At 38.4% G+C, this 15,098-nt stretch overlaps 2 protein-coding genes across 5 annotated transcripts; both read left to right on the top strand.

The window, feature by feature from the left end:
- The first annotated feature begins 2,220 nt into the window (after positions 1-2,220).
- Positions 2,221-5,462, top strand: LOC105017600 (alpha-1,6-mannosyl-glycoprotein 2-beta-N-acetylglucosaminyltransferase). The gene is made up of 2 exons (XM_010882307.4): positions 2,221-2,315; positions 2,449-5,462. Exon 2 carries the CDS (start codon positions 2,713-2,715, stop codon positions 3,952-3,954), a length of 1,242 nt encoding a protein of 413 aa, XP_010880609.2. The 5' UTR covers positions 2,221-2,315; positions 2,449-2,712; the 3' UTR covers positions 3,955-5,462.
- A 1,950-nt stretch (positions 5,463-7,412) lies between these two features.
- brox (BRO1 domain and CAAX motif containing) lies at positions 7,413-14,965 on the top strand. 4 transcript variants are annotated; one of them, XR_004574756.1, is made up of 14 exons: positions 7,413-7,519; positions 8,099-8,232; positions 8,328-8,434; positions 8,601-8,697; positions 8,955-9,050; positions 9,161-9,233; positions 9,336-9,441; positions 9,618-9,707; positions 10,870-10,955; positions 11,043-11,124; positions 11,228-11,378; positions 11,487-11,646; positions 11,818-13,176; positions 13,391-14,963. XR_004574756.1 is itself a non-coding variant. In XM_010882305.4 (13 exons), exons 2-13 carry the CDS (start codon positions 8,132-8,134, stop codon positions 11,902-11,904), a joined length of 1,236 nt encoding a protein of 411 aa, XP_010880607.2. In that variant the 5' UTR covers positions 7,413-7,519; positions 8,099-8,131; the 3' UTR covers positions 11,905-14,965. The 4 variants fall into 4 exon arrangements, 3 of the variants coding, with proteins under 3 accessions (XP_010880607.2, XP_019912063.2, XP_019912064.2); XM_010882305.4 differs by having other exon boundaries at positions 11,818-14,965; XM_020056504.2 differs by having other exon boundaries at positions 7,415-7,519; positions 8,102-8,232; positions 11,818-14,965.
- The last annotated feature ends 133 nt before the right edge of the window (positions 14,966-15,098 follow it).

Raw genomic sequence — 15,098 nt, 5'->3', positions numbered from 1 at the left:
ATTTGGCCCTATGGCATAATGGCCACATTATCATGCCCATCTTTCAATAGGTCCCCCAATCACCAAAACATATTGTAAAGTACTATAGGCATGTACGTCACTCTGGGTGAAAGCCCCAGTTAAATTTTCACATTTTTGAAAAGCTACATGGTGGCTTTTGCCATCATCTAAGCTTGCATATTTAGTCCTCTGCTAATAGCAGACAATTTTCTTAGTTATGTCTGGTAACATCTTCCTCTATCATATCAAAATCAATAAATACACAAAGGAAAGACATTTGAGAAAAGAAGCCAACTTTGCCACCAGAGTGCTAAATCTTGACATTTAAGGTTTATGTAGGTTTAAGCGTAGAATGTGACTGTATCATCACTGAAAACTTCAGAAGTCTGTTTGACGTAACCTACATCAATTAGCTTTTATTTAGAAAAAAATAAAGGGACTATATACAACATTTAAAAATGTCTTAACATTTCTAGGAGAGTTATGGATTTGCTGATTCCTCATCTGATACTGAGCACAGCGTGTCTCTGAAGGTTATTTTATGATTTAAGTCCTTCGACTTGTAATCAACAGTTTTTTTAAGAACTGCAATACTGCCATCTCTAGGATGACAGATGCAACCCACAATTTCACTGTGCACTGCAGTAAGTGTTTATTTGTAAAGAAAAATACATACTTTATATGTCTTTCAAATAAACACCACCCAAATAAAGGGCTTTAGTTAGAATTTCAAGTACTTAAGAATTTTGTAAACTAGTGCAGTTTATAGAGGTTAGAAATGTGAATAAGATAACTTTTTTGAGCATTTCTCACAATCGCCAACACACTAAAACTGGTTCTAAGAACGCTATACACAAAACCATTTTCCAGATAAATTAATGTTTAGTTTAGCAAAACTACATAAAGAATCCCCTTGCAAAACAATGTTGTCATTGCATTGTCATGTAGAAAACATTGCCATTTAATGTACCAAACTCAAATAATCTCAATTCTAACATTCTCAAGACACAGCTGGTGTAAATATTAGCAAACATAATTAGACAACAAGCAATCTGTATGTTGTCATGAATAATAATTCATGAATAATAATGAAAATGCCACAGCTGTGTTTTATTTTACACACATTTTCTATATTCTGAAAAGTACAGTTATTTTATGTATTAAGCTATGCATGACAGTGGCTATTTATATATTATTAAGGAAATGTAACTGTTATAAGAACTGAAATACCACTTTTACCATGTGTTTGTATTGTAGATTGTTTAGAACAGGTCCCAGGTAAGATGGCAGTCAATTTGCTTCATTTCTGATTTATAGGGGCTCTGACATCAGCCCATCTACTATGATGTTGTCTGCGGCTGCCCCTGCGCTGCTCACCGATACACGAGACCTCTTTTCATATCTGTGTTCTAACTACAGTATTTTCTGTCCACTATTGCCATCTAAAGGTTAAAAAGTTAAGAACACGTTTCCTAATTAGCAATTCATGACTGATGTCAATTTTCAGGGCTGATCGGTAAAATGGCTACTGGCAAGAGTTGGTTTCTCTGGTGGATTTGACTATACTGATTATGGTCTGGATTAGGGTAACATGGTTGAATTGGGGGCTCCCAGTTTCATTGCAAGATCATTTATTGTTTTTATTACATTTTCTTTAACATTTATTAGAATTAGATTTTCATACATTTATGGACATACATTATTAAACGTTGATCACAACAGCATCTCTGAAATTTAGACGCATATACAAATGGACAATGACGTAAATATTTTTATTTTGGGGGGGGAAATAAGTTTGTGTTACTACCCAGCACCAAACATGTACGTTATTGCATGTACAAATCTGCAGCTACGACGCATGGGCGTCGGGATTATTTAATATACCAGCCAAGCAACTTTAACCAGTCCAACCTGATTGAAGAGGTCTTCGCACAAGCCAAAGCCAGCACATAATAAAACATTCCTTAATAAAATAAATTACAACAGTGGAATTTCATTCGTCTTTTAATTAGGCCTATTTTAACACAAATAGTATAAAACACTGAATAACTTGTTAGCTCCAAACCATCGGTTTAACAATGCTCCCAAGCAATGGATGTAGCCTACGCTAATATGTAGGTAATGTGTAGGTCTCATATTACATAAGCATAGGTAGGACTCTGATTCGTTGACGAAGAATACTGTCTTTTCCTGTTGGCTACATACACGTCAGCACACACTTCAGTAAGTTACTGGTTCACTACAGCAGTCATAGTGCTTAAACGAAACACTCTCTTCCTGGTAGCAGTTTAGTGACACATGACAGCTCTCTCTTGGTAAGTCGACTCAACGACTTTAAAATAACTAAATTAACAGAAACAAATATAAGTATCCAATATATAGTGCAACTAGCGTGAGCACTTTGTTACAACATAAATACCTAAAGTAATTATCGTATTCCTTTCACAGATAATCCACTGAACGCAAAACCTCTAAACTGCAGTAAGGACAAAACTGACAGTTATTCCTGTCAGAAAAAGGAGTAATCTTCGAACGTTGAAACTTTAAGTGCCAGTTTGTAACTTTCTGCGGAAACCACTGCTTCTTACCGCGATCGAAAGTTAGGCGGTTGCAACTGCAAGCAAGATGAAACACACGATGAGGACGCTTTCGATAGTCAGGTGATTCGAGACTTTATAATTATATTCAAGGTTTGCCTCAGCCCTTACGAAAATGAGGTTACGATTCGTCAAAAAGAACTTGCTCATTCTCCTGGGTGTTAGCTTTATTATCGCCACTATCATGTTCACAACACGTGTATTAATTTCGGAAGAAAATGCTAATGTTGTCAATCAGGAAAATATGTTGTCTGACGAGATGACATTTCAGTACGGTTCTCTACCTGAGTTGAAAAAGTCCGTTTACAATGCTAATTACAAGCAAACCGTTCTGAATGCGAACAAGTATCCCGCAGAGCCTAAACTGGTCCTTGTTATTCAGGTTCACAACAGACCAGACTACCTGAAAATACTAATTGAATCATTGGAAAATGCAGCTGAAGTCCAAAACCTTCTGCTGATTTTCAGCCATGACTATTTTTCAGAGGAAATCAATAAAATGGTGCAAGGAATATCTTTTTGCAGGGTCTTGCAGATATACTTCCCCTACAGCACCCAGCTCTATCCCAATGAGTTTCCAGGACAGGATCCTCAGGACTGTCCACGAGACATTTCCAAGGACGGTGCTTTAAAAACAGGATGCCTCAATGCTGAGCATCCAGATTCATACGGCCACTATAGGGAAGCCTCCATTACACAGACCAAACACCACTGGTGGTGGAAACTTCACTTTGTGTGGGAGCGAGTGCAGGGCCTGCAAGGATACAGTGGCTTTGTTGTTTTCCTTGAGGAAGACAACTACATCATGCCCGACTTCTACCACATGTACATGTCAATGGTTGGGTACAGGAAGAGCAGCTGTCCTGATTGTGATGTGCTGGCATTAGGAAACCATAACGGCCTGGCAGACTTCGCTAAGCTCAGCGACAAGTTGCAGACTACCGGGTGGATGTCGACCAAGCACAACATTGGCATGGGCATCTCCAGGGAGGTATACTACAAGTTGATGGGGTGCAACAATGACTTCTGCACCTATGATGACTACAACTGGGACTGGACCCTCCAGCACCTGTCAGGGATTTGCCTGTCAAAACCAGTCAAAGTGCTGGTGGCCCAGGGGTCCAGGGTTCTTCACACTGGCAACTGTGGGCTACACCAGAACAAGGAAGCATGTCGGCCTGAGCTGGCCCTGCAGAAAGCCCAGGAGTCCCTACAGCTTGCCAAGGACTACCTCTTCCCTCCGTCCTTGGTCCTAACTAGCTCTGAGTCAGTGGAACACAAGCCTCACATGAAAAATGGAGGCTGGGGTGATATCCGTGACCACGTCCTTTGTAAAAACTATGCCAAACGTCTATGAATGACAGGGCATTTTTGATGTACTGAGGGTTGAGGGAATAACCGCCATTTAAACTTTCAGGGTTCCAAAAGCTGCAGTGTGTTATATTACATGTGTTTTTAAGAGATTGGATAAGGGTTAGTGGAAATATGATTTGGGAATGTTAAAATATATGCAGCAATTTGATTCATGCCTTGTTGTTGTTGCTGTTATTTCCTAAACTATTGCCAAATATATATATATATACACACACAACAGGATATGCAAGCTGATTCTTTTTGCTTCTCTGTTTATGTAAAGAGGTTTGCCTTGTACTTTGTAAAGAATGACCAAAATGTTTGTTTGATCAAAGTAAATCATTACTATGTTCATCATGAAACCTGCCAGCAGATAATTATTCTGGTACGCAGAAATGACTGCATATTTAAAACAAAACCGCTCTGAAGTTATGTATCATGGGCATCTAGTACATCTTAGATCATTGCCAGTGGCATACATTCTTCATGCCTAATTTCCTAAATTGTTAATGCCTAAACAGCATGAGTCTATTACCCATTCAAACAAATCTATGTAAAATCAGAAATATAAAATGCCAATTTTAAGTTTTATTTTGAACAATGAGGTGCATATGGTAGAAATAGAAAAACAACAGCAACAGGTTGTTTCATAGGATTAACTGGGAAAACATTGTATATTATGGTTTTGTACAGTACTAAAATGTACTGACAAGGAGGGTCAAAATACAGTGAATTATTAGTACTGCTTTATGCCTGTGTGTTTTTAATTTTAAGGGTTGGTTATTGTTTCCATTAGAACCTTACAAACATGACCTGTTTTTGCTTTAGCAAATATTTCCCCGTCTCTATTCCTGTGAATTTGACAATGTGTCTGTTTAAAAAAAACATGGTTCACTTCCTTGTGCCTGTCATTAATGCTACATTCGTAACCATGTGGGAGGTGGTCCATTACCAGTTGTAAATACCAGTCGAATGTATTCACATGCTTTGAACTCATTGAGAAACAGATTGGCTAATAGATGGAAAAACTCTGAACCATCAACATATACATCACTTTTGTATGGTTGTCTACAGCATAACAATTGTTTATAGAAAGGATCATATAGCATTTAGTCTCTTTTTTATGAAAAACCACCAACTATATAAAAAGTCCCTTTTTCCATATTCCCACACATCCCAACTAGAGAAAATACAGAAAATGTCTGTCTGTCTCTAGTGATTCATCGTTTGCTGGTACAGTGTCAGTGTATAACCTAATCTTCCTTATTTAAAAAAAAAAAAATAAAATTTATACAGTCATTGCTTCAAGAGAGAAACACCACCATGGTATCCAATCGTTTTCCACTATGTTTTCAGAATAATACTGTTCATTAACAGCGTCGGATCGTGGCTGCTACAGTCAGGTTGGGTGCCGCTACCAGGGACTATGCTAATAGATGGATGACCCAACAAAATTAAGGAACACTGTGTCATTGCCTATTAATAAAGACAAGGTTTTTGACCTCAATTTAATATGACTTAATGCCATGTAATTATTTAACATGTACATTATTCTGTATTTACTTGTTACACTATCATTTAATAGATGTCACCCTGATTCACTGTATACTATACAGAAGATGCACTTTCGGAAGTCCTGCACCAAAAAAAGCAAATTAGCTGATGAATGCAAATAATGATTTCCCCCAAAAAAGATAGAAACACTAAGCTGTTTGAGTTGGATAATTAGCAGGGTGTAATGTTTTCCTCTCAAAACTATTCCTAATTATAAGATTGTTTTTGTTGATGAGGGTTGTGTTTGGACACCATTTATTCAAATTAGCTTGACGTTATGTTTAGTTTTGGGGCAATGCTTCTCGGTATAGTCGGTGCATAATGCTCCAAATGCTGAGCTTTCTATGAAATATCTTAAATAAAAATGGATGATTCAATAGTTGTTTTATATATCAGATTAAAAGACCTCATGCCATTGTTGCATCAAATATTAATTCAAAAGTGACTCATTTTATATGGCAGTCCACCTAATTTAGGGCACCGAAAGTATTGGGACAGATTAGGTTCTTAGGTGTAGTATTTGATCTCATTATCCTTAGCATTGAATATCTGCCGGAAGTCTAAAACATAGAACCTGACACTAGATGTGTTCTCTGGCATTGCTTTGCCAGGCCTGTACTGTAGCTGGCTTGAGGTGTTTGCAATTTCTTTTATCTTAAGCAAATTTATAGGCATGGTAAATTGGATTTAAATCTGGCGATTAGCTTGACCAGTCAAGAACCTCTAGTTTGTTGGAGTTAAGCAGCATTTACTTGCACATTATGCAAGATGGTTTTCATTATAAAATATTCAGTGGTAAGTGGCAAGTGCTCCAAGATGAACAATTAGATTAAGAGCCCTTTAAACGCTACACTTTCTGCAGCAAATGATCTGCATTTAACTTAATATGTGGCGTCTATGGTGATATACCGATTGCTAAATTTTGAATGCTGAAGGTGTATGACTATCAGCTATTTGAATGAGGAGGTGTGGTATATGACCAATATACCAGGGCTATGAGCAGTTCTTGGACACAACAATCACAAACCCCTGAGATGCCTTATTGCTCTTACAAACTGGCAACTAACATGAGAGCAGATAAAATTGCTGAGAGCAGTTATGTGATTGTGATTTCATAGCCATGATACAGTCTCCTAAAACACACCTATCAGCCAAACAGCAATCAGGACTCAAACCATCTGGTTTATACGAGAACATATACCATTAATATGACATTGTATAACTTTTTAAGGGTCTAATTATGTAACTGGAATATTATAGCGATAAGTCTTCTTGGCTTCTTGGGTTAGCTGTGTCCAGACAATGTGCATCTTTTTGGTATTGCCCATAGACTGCACACCCTTGTACCTTAATGCTAAATTAATACCTAAAACAAAATATAAACCATTGACCAACAAAAAATTTGGTAGACTTGATATGTCACAAAAATGAATAGAAAAGCAGACAAGGATATTTTTTATGATAACATAATTTGGTTATGTTGCAAACACCGTCATGACTAATAATAACACACAACTAAATTAATAACGACCACACGGGTGTGCTATAAGTGACCATGTTCGCATCTCAATCTCAATGGGTGACCGATGTAATCTGGCTAGCATGCTGAAGAATTTGTCTCGCTAACCAAGCTATAGGTCAATTTTTGAGTGGCAAGTTTGGGTGGGACATGCACAATGATTTATGTTGCCCGTCGTAAATATTAAAATAAATGATTGATTAGCCAAACAAGAGTGGCACATAATGGGGGACGACATGTTTTGCTTTTGCCTTATTTTGTAACCTACCTACCGAAACTAGTTGTTAAAAACACAAAAGATCGCAGGCGGCCTCAAAATGTATTTAAAATCTGACTTGCCTACATTACTTAGAACTTGAAGCCAAAAAGCTTATTGTAGACTGATTCCGGAAATAATACAGTCACATGACTCGATCCTTTCTTTCGACTGGTTAAAATCCATTCTGTGCTTTTATTTGCGGAAGTATATCTCAGATTCTCAGACTCAGAATTCAAGGTTTGTAAAACATTTCCTAACACAGCTAATATTGTACTAATAAGAGTATTGGTGTTATAGATTTTAATTTACATTATTTTTTTCAATTATCTACAAAGCTAATGACGTTAGACGTCGCATTACTGTTGTAAGTGAAGCTTTACCCTAGCTAACCTTAGCTACGGCAGACTAACTATTAGCCAAGCTAAGGTTACTTTTTATTTTGTGTACATCTATTTAATTTAGTGTGTATCTAATATACAAAACACATTTTCTGTAAGTGGTTTACAATCTTCTACTATCTGCTAGTGTATTCTGTGTTGGCAAAATAGAAACGTCTCTTCAACGAGACTGGGAGGGACCGTTTCGTCAAAAAGAGATGAACGATTGGACAGCATTCCTTGTTTCCTTCGGTTAACGAAACGTTTCGAAACTGAAACGTTTAGCTTGGCGGATTGATTTCACGCTATTTTCTTTCTTTAAATTCTGTACTTGTCTGATATTTGATACTAATTAGGCAATTCTGTATTCGTATTATTTATTTATGTAGCCACATTTGAATTGTTTGTAATTATATCCCTGTCCATCTGTTTCATTTAGCAGACATCCAGCTTTTGTCACCCAAACTACAGAATGACTCATTGGTTCCACCGAAACCCACTTAAAGCAACTGCACCTGTCTCCTTCAACTTGTATGGAGTAGCTGGAAGCCAAGCAGCAAATAAGATATGCAAGTACGTAGACAAAATTACACGTGTACACTTAGCAGTAGAACGCTGACCATTGCAAAGCACGTTTGATTGACTATTTACATTTCTGTCCTCATCAGCGACTTGAGGACAACAAGGGCTAGACTTTTGGAGATGTTCACAGATACCACCTGCAATCCTGAGATCATGAAAAATGCCACAGATGCTTATTTTTCCCTCTTACAAGGTGAACTTGTGCTGTTTGTGCTTTTTGTTCTGTCTTTGGTGAGGCAGCAGGGTTGGTTGTTATAGGTTTTTGTGTGGTCTTTCTACCCTTCAGATCATTCATAAATATTCCCATTGTTGATAGTAACACTCAGTTCCTGGTCTTTTGGTTGCTTGATATGATACAGGATTTATTGCATCTCTGGATGGCACCACACAAGAGAACAAGCTTCGTTTCATACAGAACTTTAAGTGGACTGACACTTTGCAAGGGAACATCCCAAGGTAAATTACTAGCCCATAGCTGGTTACACAGACAGTAACAGTCAAAGCTCCAAATATACATTTTAGTCATGGGTTTGGTTGCAATAGCTTTGTCTTGGTTCTTGTGTATTTCCTGTTCACCCTGTTTTTAAAAAATGCATCACTGCGCTTCATTATTTCTTTAATTTTCTCACTGCAGATAAATATGTCCGGCCATTATTAATTCAATCTCTTAGATAACGTTTTGATGTTTTAATGTCCCTTTGCCCTCTTTACAGTGCCCAACAAGATGCCATTTTTGAACTGGTCTCCATGGCATTTAATGTTGCAGTTTGGCACACCAAGTTTGCCTCAAGACTTGCGGGAAAGGAGAAGTATGTTTGTTTTTTTCCACCATCTCTGTTATTCTTTTGATCATTTGCATCTAATTAGGCTATTTAGGCTATGTATAATCTCAATGTCTTAATTTTCACCCATTTTGCAGTGTAACAGAGGTAGAAGCTAAAGATGTCCACAGAAGCCTGAAAATTGCTGCTGGGATTTTCAAACACCTTAAGGTGCCAAACTCACATTGTATACGCAGATACGCATGTCAAATGTCTAACTTTTAAAACAAGTTGCTGTCAAACAGCGTTTATCTTGATATCTGTCTCCTGTAGGAGGTCCACATCCCCCGCCTCATCACTCCGGCAGAGAAGGGTCGGGATCTGGAGCCCAGAGTCATTGACACCTACATGGTCCAGTGCCAAGCAGAAGCACAGGAAGGTATCCACACAGTCAGTTGATTTCTCAGCATAATAATTTGGTTCAGGACCTGTCAGTGGGACCCTCGGCCTTAATGCAAACTCATACTTGTGTTTATGTGAGGAAGTGGAACTGGACTTATACAATCAATAAGGAATATAATAATAGCAGTTCTTAAACTTTTTTTCTTTTTGCAGTGACGATCGCTCGAGCAATTGAGCTCAAGCATAACGCCACTCTTATTGCTGCCTTGGCTTTCGAGACAGCAAATTTCTACCAGAAAGCCGGTAAGTGTTAAGGCATTTCATCACACCTTGATTTTGATGCATTTTTTGGAATGGTCTCATGTTTTAGGAACGTCTGGTTCTTACCACTGTTTGGTTGTCCTAATCACTGAAAAAAAAAAGCCATCCTTTCTGTCATTTTTAAAGGAAAGCAGACACTGCACACTGTAGACTCTGGAATCTAGAGCCTCCAACGCAATCCTTTGCTTTCACCAAAGTTTCGACTGCCACGCTGCCTTCATTAGGGTGTCATGTCAAACACAGCAGGCCATGTGTTTATATATGATTTCATAGTACACATACAGGTTTTTGCCATTTAAGAAAAGGGTTATTATAATGTTATTGTCCACTCCAGCACTAACAGCAGTACCACAAAATAATACATCACTGAAAAACCTACAATCAAACATTTGTTTGCACGGATTGAGAATTGACTTGCTTTGTCTAACCTACCTACAAATGAGCGTCAATAAGAGATGGGATCCAATAGCAAGTGGGAAACGGGGCTTGGGAGTCTAGGTTTCTAATGACTGGTATTGTCATTACCCTAACACTAGACAGGCACACCCTTTTTGTCACCTGTTCTTGTAACAATGTCTTTTGACGTCATTTCATGTATACTATCAAAAGAAACGTCCCTGCATACCTGTTTCGTGATTGGATGAAAAGTGTGAAGTGACCTGCTAAGAAAAAATAACTTTGGCCCATGCTATTGGTTATATGATATACCATCAGCAAGATTTGTGGTCAAATGAAAAAAATGCTTGTTGTATTGGCCTTATGTATAATGTGTTCATGTGATGGCAGTCGAAATGGTTGACTAGATTATTGACAGTTGTTGGAGGCATTTTGACTTTAAAGCTTATGGTAGCTTATGTCGTTTTTGTATTCATCATGTCTGCTTTTCTGGGAGGAGAAAAGCAGACATGTTGAGAGAAAGAGGGGCAGCGAGAGGGAATAATGTAAAAATGTAAATAAAATTTAAAAAATGAAGAAGGAAAGGCAAGGAAGTTTTGATGTGCGACCAAAGAATGTAAACATTGAAACTCCTTACATTTTGTTGTAGGCCCAAAATAGAATATTATTTAAGCAAGGAGATATGAGCAGGGCTCTGGTGTGTTCTGGGACCTTGTGAACAGTCTCCTCTGCTTGTCTTTCTTGCCAGACCACGCACTGAACACCCTGGAGCCAGAGTGTAGCAGCAAGTGGAGGAAGTACCTCCAGCTTAAACAGCACTTCTACATGGCCTATGTAAGTCCTTAAGCAGTCAAGGCAGTTTTGTTTTGGACTGTTCTATGTATGTTTTTAATGATACGATGCCTGTCATTTCTCACTTAGGCGTACTGCTACCATGGACAAACTCTCCTCGCGAGTGACAAGTGTGGAGAGTCAATAAGATCCCTCCAAGAAGCAGAGAAGTGTTGGTATTTCTGTTCTAGAGATGTGCCTTGTTTGTCCTTTTGAAGCAGCGCATATTCCATTTTAACAAGTATAAACACCTAGCTCTGACTTGCTGTGTTTAGGCTACTCCAGAGCCGAGGCTCTGTGCAAAGAGTACCGCCAAACCAAAGGGCCTGGTAGCACTGCCAAGCCCTCTGAGCAGCTCTTTTTCACCAAGCTGGGTGGTCTGATTAAAAACACTCTGCAGAAGTGCGAGAGAGAGAATGGATTCATGTGAGCCCACACACACACGCGCGCATGCATGCTGATATTTGTTGAATTGTGTTTTGAGTAGGTAATAAGCTGTTTTTGCGGTCATACATAAATGTATAATTTGTCCAGATACTTCCACAAGGTCCCAGCTGAAGCTCCCCAGCTGGAGCTGAAAGCCAGCTATGGCCTGGCTGACCCAATGTCCTTTGAGTTCCCAGCCCTCAGTGAGCAATGCACCCCTGAAGTCTATGCCACCTTTGACCTTACCAAGGGCGTCAGAGACGAGAAGGTAATGTTGGTCAGATGTTGTGTTGGGTGGGGTTTCGGGATGTTGATGTTATATCTTAATATGTTCTGTCTGGTTACTGATGATGACCAGGTAAAGACACTGATATGGTTTTGTACATTTGCTGGTCTGGGGCAGAAGGTTTAAAAATGTCACCCGCCGTTTGGATTGCAGGCCAAACCCAAGCAGGAAGAGGAGGTTAAGCCAGTAAAGGAACCAGATTTGAAGCCCCAGAAAGACACCGGCTGTGTCATCTCTTAAACAACACTACTCCCATACACAGGCTTATATTCCACCTGACATGGAGACACGGATTCCATTTCCATTCCATGAAAAGTAAACCTCCATTGGAAAAGTAATTTTTGTGTCCTTGGTTTATGGTCACATGTTTTACATTATGCACTACCAGCTAGACCAGAGTATTCAGTCATTGATTATAGACAAGGATGAAGAGTAATAGAAAAAATGTTGATCAGTTGCATTGGTTTTTCTGTACTGTTTTATGATCCATGATTAACGGTGGCATCGCTATCTGTTATACTTAACTGTGTATATTGCAGTTTTCAATTGTTTTTGGTATTATGTTAAAATATTTGGGGCAGATTTATAGCTGAATAGTTATCTCACTAGTGCTGTTGAGGATTTTGTATAAAAGCCTCTGTCATATTAGATGTTTATTTATTGCTGTTATTTAAGATCAGACAAATCATTTAGTAAGAACTTATAACACAGTGATGTATATCCAAGAATATCCATTTTAAAAGAAATCATAGGTTTACCTTTTTGTCCTTTATAAGATTATTTGGTTTAATCTGTTTTCTAGCAACTGGAAGGACTCATATCATATTCATTCTCAAAGCTCTTAATTGCTAGGTATAGACTGTATTAATGATTATGACAATTGTGTAATATTCCACTCTTTATTGAAAACATGACTGTGCTTGTCTTGGGTAAGGGTTGCTGTTAAGGAGAAACCTGGGACAACATCTGGAAAGCACTCGGGAGTGTGTTGCAGACAGATATACAATGCACAAAGCTGACATAATTACTCTCTGAACGTTCCATAACCTCATACTCTGCAGAAGGCTATGTACAGTACTGTGAAAAACATTTGCTGTCAGATTTCCATGCATTTTTGCATATATGAATTTTATCTGATCATCAACCACTGCATCATTTTAGATAAAATAGTCTGAATGTACAAACAACACCAAAGTGATACAAATTTAATTTTGTAGTTTAATTAATGCAGAACCCAGTATCTCTGTGTAATCTCCCTGTTTCGGGCGGTTGTCTTGCTGGGTGACCTAGCTGTGCCTGACATTGGCCTGACATTTTCCTTTTAAATTCTCAGAGCAGAATGAATGGTTCTTTTGATGGAATGCCTTCCACTGCCTGATGGAGCCCAGCAATGACACTACCACCACCACATTTGACTGTTGGTGTAATGGTCTTACAGTGGAAGGGTGCAGTGTTCGGGACTCATCTATCCGTAGAACATTGTTCTAGATTGGTCATACATTTATCATCCAGGTGGTTGGCCTGACATTTTCCTTTTAAATTCTCAGAGCAGAATGAATGGTTCTTTTGATGGAATGCCTTCCACTGCCTGATGGAGCCCAGCAATGACACTACCACCACCACATTTGACTGTTGGTGTAATGGTCTTACAGTGGAAGGGTGCAGTGTTCGGGACTCATCTATCCGTAGAACATTGTTCTAGATTGGTCATACATTTATCATCCAGGTACTTCTTGGTAAATCTAACAAGGGTTCTCCTCTTTTTGGTGAGCAGTGGAGGTACCAAAACATATATGGTTTTTCAAGGTTTCTTTGTGGCTTTCTGAATTGCTCTTGGATAGAATTTTGCCTAAAGAAATTGTCTGTGGTCCCAAAGTTCTCAGTTTGGACAATATTGCTTTGACTGTGTAAATTTTCCAGACTTGACTTTCTCCTGACATTTTTTCAGGAATGTGATTTTTTTCATGGTATGATGGCCTTTAGAAGCTGTGTGTTAACAACAGCACTGATGGAATGGGCAAGGTTGTTTAAAGCTGACCCAAATCAACTGTCGTTGATAACCAAAATACTCAGCTGACACTAATTATCCTTTTTATTTAGTTGAGTAACCTTTTTTTTTTTTGTCATTTAGCTGATGCTCTTAGCAAGAGCAACTTGGAGCAACTTGATTGCCTACATTTAGTACCTATACTTGCATTATTTACAGGTGGAGGAGTGGTGATGCTTAAGCCAATTTGTAGCAGAGCATGATGATATAATTGCCAGATTGGAAATGTTTCCTGGATGCCTGTGTTAAAAGAACTTGTCATGGATAAATGCTACATGCTCTTTAGTGACCACAGAGTGTAAGGAGTGCTGTTTAACGTCCCATCCAAAAGATGCCACCGAGTATTGTTTCCTTCACAGCCTTCTGGGGCGTTGAGATTTGATCTTTAGACCAGTGGTGAAATTCCCTCTCACTTGTCCCCCCACCACTTCCAGCAGTGTTCTGTTCTCCCATCCAGGGACCGAATAGGCTTAGTCATAGGCTAGACAGCAGTGGGATGTCTGTGTACAGACAGCAGGCAAAACACTTTCACAGCACTGTAGGTCTTCATGATGCTCATAAAATGCATGTATATAACCCCAGACTGGTGGTCATGATTGTTGTTTACTGGATGTGTTGGCCATTTACTAGCACACAGACATAATTACAGCTAATGTAGGAAGAACAGCTTTTGTCTCAATTTTCATTGGGACTTGATGTCGATCCTTTTCTCAACATGTTTGTGATGGGAGTGATGAACTTTGGCACATTGTCTTAAATAAAATAATGTCAAAGTATCCTGCAATGCATGTAAATCTCATGAATTATGCATTATGTTTTATTTTTAAAGTACGACGATAGACTCCATGTGTGCATTTGCTACCAAGTACTGATTCACCATAACTTACTGTTGTTTTTGAAAAATATTGACTGCTAGCTTCTGCTGAGGCAGTACAATTGTGTGAAATAAAACAGTCAATATGGTATAGTATCTTGCTAATCAAAAGAAATGTTAGGTCTTTCTGTGCACTTTTCAATGCCTTGTACCTTTTTTGTCAGATCAATGAATAAAATAGAACATTCTATTTCTACAAGACCTCACTTTTCTTCTAACATTTGATTTTCACTTTTTCTAATTAACATTACTGGCTATAGTTTGCTGTATCATAACAATATATACACACGTTAACTTTCAGACCTGTGTCATAACTGTCCATGCAATGATGTCTTTTTGTTGAAAATGTTACATATCAGAATAAAAACTTCAAGAAAACATGTATTGCTGTTTTATGTGACATTCCAACTTTTTTTTTTTCTCCTCGTGAACGAATTGGGAGTGTGTCTCTGTTGACAAGAACGTCACTTCATAAAGCAATTTACAATAAACTTTGACCTTCAACACAGTGAC

This window comes from Esox lucius, chromosome 18 (assembly GCF_011004845.1).
Source record: "Esox lucius isolate fEsoLuc1 chromosome 18, fEsoLuc1.pri, whole genome shotgun sequence".
NCBI lineage: Eukaryota > Metazoa > Chordata > Actinopteri > Esociformes > Esocidae > Esox > Esox lucius.
The sequence above is the reverse complement of the archived record's forward strand: the minus strand, read 5'-3'. Positions and strand labels throughout refer to the sequence as shown.